Source organism: Temnothorax curvispinosus, unplaced genomic scaffold (genome assembly GCF_003070985.1).
Source record: "Temnothorax curvispinosus isolate PA1 unplaced genomic scaffold, ASM307098v1 QBEX01004394.1, whole genome shotgun sequence".
Taxonomy (NCBI): Eukaryota; Metazoa; Arthropoda; class Insecta; order Hymenoptera; family Formicidae; genus Temnothorax; species Temnothorax curvispinosus.
In genome coordinates this window covers 147-4,529 of record NW_020214174.1, presented here as the reverse complement: position 1 = coordinate 4,529, position 4,383 = coordinate 147, and the positions used below count along the sequence as shown (strand labels likewise).

At 37.2% G+C, this 4,383-nt stretch overlaps 1 protein-coding gene across 1 annotated transcript in view; it reads left to right on the top strand.

Moving 5' to 3' along the window:
• The window catches only part of LOC112453479 (structural maintenance of chromosomes protein 6-like), a gene marked incomplete at its 5' end in the record, with an annotated part of 3,132 nt that extends 742 nt beyond the window's left edge, over positions 1-2,390 (top strand). Inside the window, 8 exon segments of the mRNA XM_025014263.1 lie at positions 216-542; positions 655-874; positions 952-1,122; positions 1,239-1,426; positions 1,532-1,697; positions 1,784-1,897; positions 1,969-2,172; positions 2,253-2,390. Coding sequence (XP_024870031.1) covers positions 216-542; positions 655-874; positions 952-1,122; positions 1,239-1,426; positions 1,532-1,697; positions 1,784-1,897; positions 1,969-2,172; positions 2,253-2,390 — 1,528 coding nt within the window.
• Between the last annotated feature and the right edge of the window lie 1,993 nt (positions 2,391-4,383).

Below are 4,383 nucleotides of genomic sequence, written 5' to 3'. Positions count from 1 at the left end.
TGAAATATTTATTGAGAATAAATAGAAATTAATATAAATACAATATACAAAAAAAGTATATAAATAATATATATATATATATATATATATATATATATATATATATATATATTTATATTTAATATTTACATTAAACTTCCCAGTAAGACTAACAAGCAAGTGTGACAATTAAGAGAATGCTAGTTTTAACACTTCAACAATATGTGTAATTAAAGTCTTTTAAAATTATTTCAGGTGCGTGATGTTAGACACCACTGTACACAGTCGCCACAGTATTCTAATCTCTTGGATGCTATGGATATAGAAGATCCTGTCATAGCTAATTGCTTGATAGATCAACGTGAAATTGAGTGTATACTTCTTATACCAACAATACAAGAGGCCTGCGAGATAATGTCGGACATGACGAAAGTGCCAAGAAATTGCAAAAGAGCGTTTACTTTACGTGGAGACACATTCTACCCCCATCCAAATTACAGAACTTATGGCGGAAAGTGTACACGCGCTAAATGTCTTAAAGTTTCGGTCATGGAAATGATCCAGTAAGTGCAACAACGTAATCCACTTTAGAGTAGTAAACTCTACTCAACAATTTTATCCTGTATATGTAAAAGAAAATATAATGCAAATAATTTATATTAATTTCTCATGTAGAACGCTGAAAAAAGATTTTCAAATAACTGAAAACAAAAAGCAGGAAGTCGACGCAGCATATAATGCTATATTTGAAAAAATAATTCGCACTACTTCCGAAATGAATAACGTAACCAAGACGGTCCACAAGCTAAGGTCTACACAAAGTGCATGTACTAATTTGATTAATGAACTGAAAGATGAAATTGATTTGCATGATGCCAGTTGTATTGATGTTTTCGTGAGTAATCAGGATTGTCTTTTGAAGTATTATTCTCTAGAACAAAATAGCTACATTATTTAATTTATTATTTATAGCGCAACGAAACCGCGGATTTGGAAAAGAAAATAGCGCAGGAAAGTGGCTTGGAAAAGGGTTTAGCTGAAAATGTGCAGGAGCTTCAGAAGACCGTTGAGTCTCTGGACGCGGAAGTTAAGCGATGCAGAGATTTGAGGCACAATTTACACACAGTGATTGATCCTCTTAAGGTATGTTTATATTGTCAGTTGAATGCATTATTATTAATGCATTATTATTAATCTCTATTAATAATAATTAATATTAATAAGAATAATAAATAATATTTTATGTATACTTTGCGCAGGATCAAATAAGAGAATTGACACGGGATAAGGAAAGGCATAAGCACGAGTGTCAGCGTGCTACTCGAAAATTACAAGAAATTCGTCAAGCCATACAGTGCGCAACGGGGGAATTTGAAATACAAGAGACAGCGGTAAAGAAGGCGGATTCCAACGCCACTGAAAAATGTCCCAGGATAAACACTACCAGGTTAGCATTATAAAATGATGTAACATGTATAACCAAAATTATTCATTTTTTTATTTATGTTTTATTTGTATATCTTACGTTGCTTCAATGTCTCGTCTTTTACAGATTGGCAAACCAAATGAAAATTTTACTGACTGAGTTAGGAGATAAGATTCGCGAGATAGAAAACCAGTTTGGCTGTTTGGATAAATTACGGCGACAACTGAAAGAAAAGGAAGAAAAGTATGGAGTAAACATTGAATTTGCAGCTCAATTGAAACAAAGTTGCGAAGTAAGTAAATTATCTATGTAATTTTCATAGACTATTCGTTATTTTACTCGAGGAAATATTTTACAATACATTCATATACTTTGTAGAAACACATCGAACGAGTGAGGTATCAGCGGAATATGTTCCTCCAACTAAGGGACTTGTATAGTGTCTGTGTGCAGAAAGCTTTCACCGATGTGCTTTCTTTAACACAATATAAGGTAACAACAAAAAACACTTTTTTAAATCATATTTTATTAATTATTATTCACAAATGTTTTTTTTTTACCAGGGCACTGTGGTGATCGATCATACAAATAAACTGCTTGACTTACATGTGAGTGTACGGGATGATGAAGAGTCGGGCAACGATACCAAATCGCTTTCGGGAAACGAACGATCTTACTCGACCGTCGCATTCATCTTGGCTCTCTGGGATTGCACTCGGCTGCCCTTCTACTTTCTCGATGAATTCGATGTATTCGATGTATTCATAGTAAGCCGTTATAGTTCTTGGTCTATATTTCTTGAATTTGTCTTGCATAAAGAAATAACGCCTTGCGTGCTTGTTTATAGGACAAAATAAACAGGCGAGTTATAATGGATATTCTTTTGGATTACGTTAAATTGCATCCACAGAGTCAGTTCGCTTTCTTCACGCCTCTAGACACACTTTTCTAGACCTCGCACATTCTAGCCGAGGATTGTGTTTAACAATTTATCAGTAAGTTGAAGTTTTTATCGAAAAAATATAATTAATTTTGTCTATTTTGTATAATAAATAGATTTTTTTAATATCAAAATTCGTAATATTGTGAAACAAACTTAACAATTTTAGAAACATTATAATGTTTTGAATACACATGTTTTCTTCTTTTTTAGATTACAACCACCGGAGAGAGGAACTTTGAATTAGTGAACATTCGAAGTTTTTTAATTTTTTTTATTTTTACTGATTCAATAATATGTTTTCACGTTTGTAAGATAGAAAAGTGATATTGAGTTTAAGCGCATTGAAATATGTGTTATGTATGAAACTTGGTTGTTTTTTAGCGATAAGCGAAAATAATTTATTCGTTTCGTATTATTGAAAGAGAAAAATAAAGGCGTAAAAATAGAGCGCCAAAACCCAAGTTTATTTTGCGTATTTTATGAAATGAACAGAAGACTGTTCAGAATATATGTTTTTGTACGCATGATATATATAGGTATTCTATGGATAGTTCAGATTATTCGCAGTTTATTTAAGTTACAATGCTCTAAATAAATAGTTTAGAATGATAAAAATGCGACGTAATTATTTCATATTCGGATAAACTAACTAGAAGATTACTTTAGTATCTCCTTCCGCGAATTCCAGGTGCCGTGATATGGCGGATCTTGTTCGTAAACACTGGTAGACATTCGGTGTCCAAGAAAAGCCGTAGTTATAACGATAGGGGTGGGTTCTCGCTGCGTGAACAGCTTCCTGTGCGCCGTCAATGTCTGACCCATGTTCAGTTCCAGCCGAGCGTTTTCTATCCTCTCCTCGAGTTCGCGTTTTGCCTCCAACAGCTTCGGACATTAAGCCTCGCATGTCCATATGCAGTCCGCCTACCTTCGAGCGATGCGTCTTTCCGCCGACGATTTCGTGCGTATGTCATTGTTGAAGGCAGGCTGAAGACCAAGCCGTTGCTAAGCTTTCATGAACGGCGACGTGGACACCGGGCCCAATTTTGACTACATCGTGCCGAGTTTCCTATCTCCTGGAGTGACCGTGATCGGTGACACGACGTCGAGTCTAGTCAGAATAAAATTCTGATTGACTAACTTCACGTTCGAATTTGGGATCGTGCAAGGAACACGATAAGGCTTCGGCGGAACTAGATCTAATTTAGGTTGGGCGGGATCGTTCCGGGCTTCGGCGGCGGAAGTAAAGTAATTGCAGTCTCCGGCATCGGTGATGGTTGTGGCGATTCGTTTTTGTTGAGCACTGTTGAATGAACGACGTTTCATATCGTCATTGTCGTCAACGATCTGGCGGGAAGTGCGGGAACGGACAGGAACCTTCTGGAGATGAGAACGTTGGAATCATCCTTGTTGTTTATCAAATAACGACATAAACAAGGACAAGGACGAAACGATATTAAGTGGAACGCACCCGTCTGCATGGTTTTCGATTGTTTCTATATCCGGTATCCGCCGGAGTATCCGGTGTCGGAGATCGCTGAGCTGATACTCGGCGGACGGATCGCTTGAGGAGTGCTCGTCTCACCGCGGATCCACGAGGAAGTCAACGGTGGAATCTCGCAGGAACAGTGGTTGTTGACAACGGAATCACGACGATAGGATTTGAAACGGCAGGATTGCGTGTCATCGCTTTTCGTTTAAATGGATGAGCTGTCGATCAACGTCGCGAAAAACATGGAAAGCGTGGAAAGCGACACGGAGGCTCAACGCCGGAGAAGAGCGACGGTGATGGTCGACGGACCCCAGGCAAAACGTTCCAAGCGTACCGAGGATGGCGAGGAAGTGGTGCAGAACGGAGAGGTATTTTGGCACGTCAATAACAATTGTCCCAGCTAGTCGAACAAACATACAATCAATTGATCATTAAACTTTGAAACGTCAAAATTTACCTAAATCCTTGGGAGGTTAATATATTTGATATTGCGTAAAATTGATTAAATGTTAAGCTTTGAAATATCGAATTTTACTTCAATCCTTA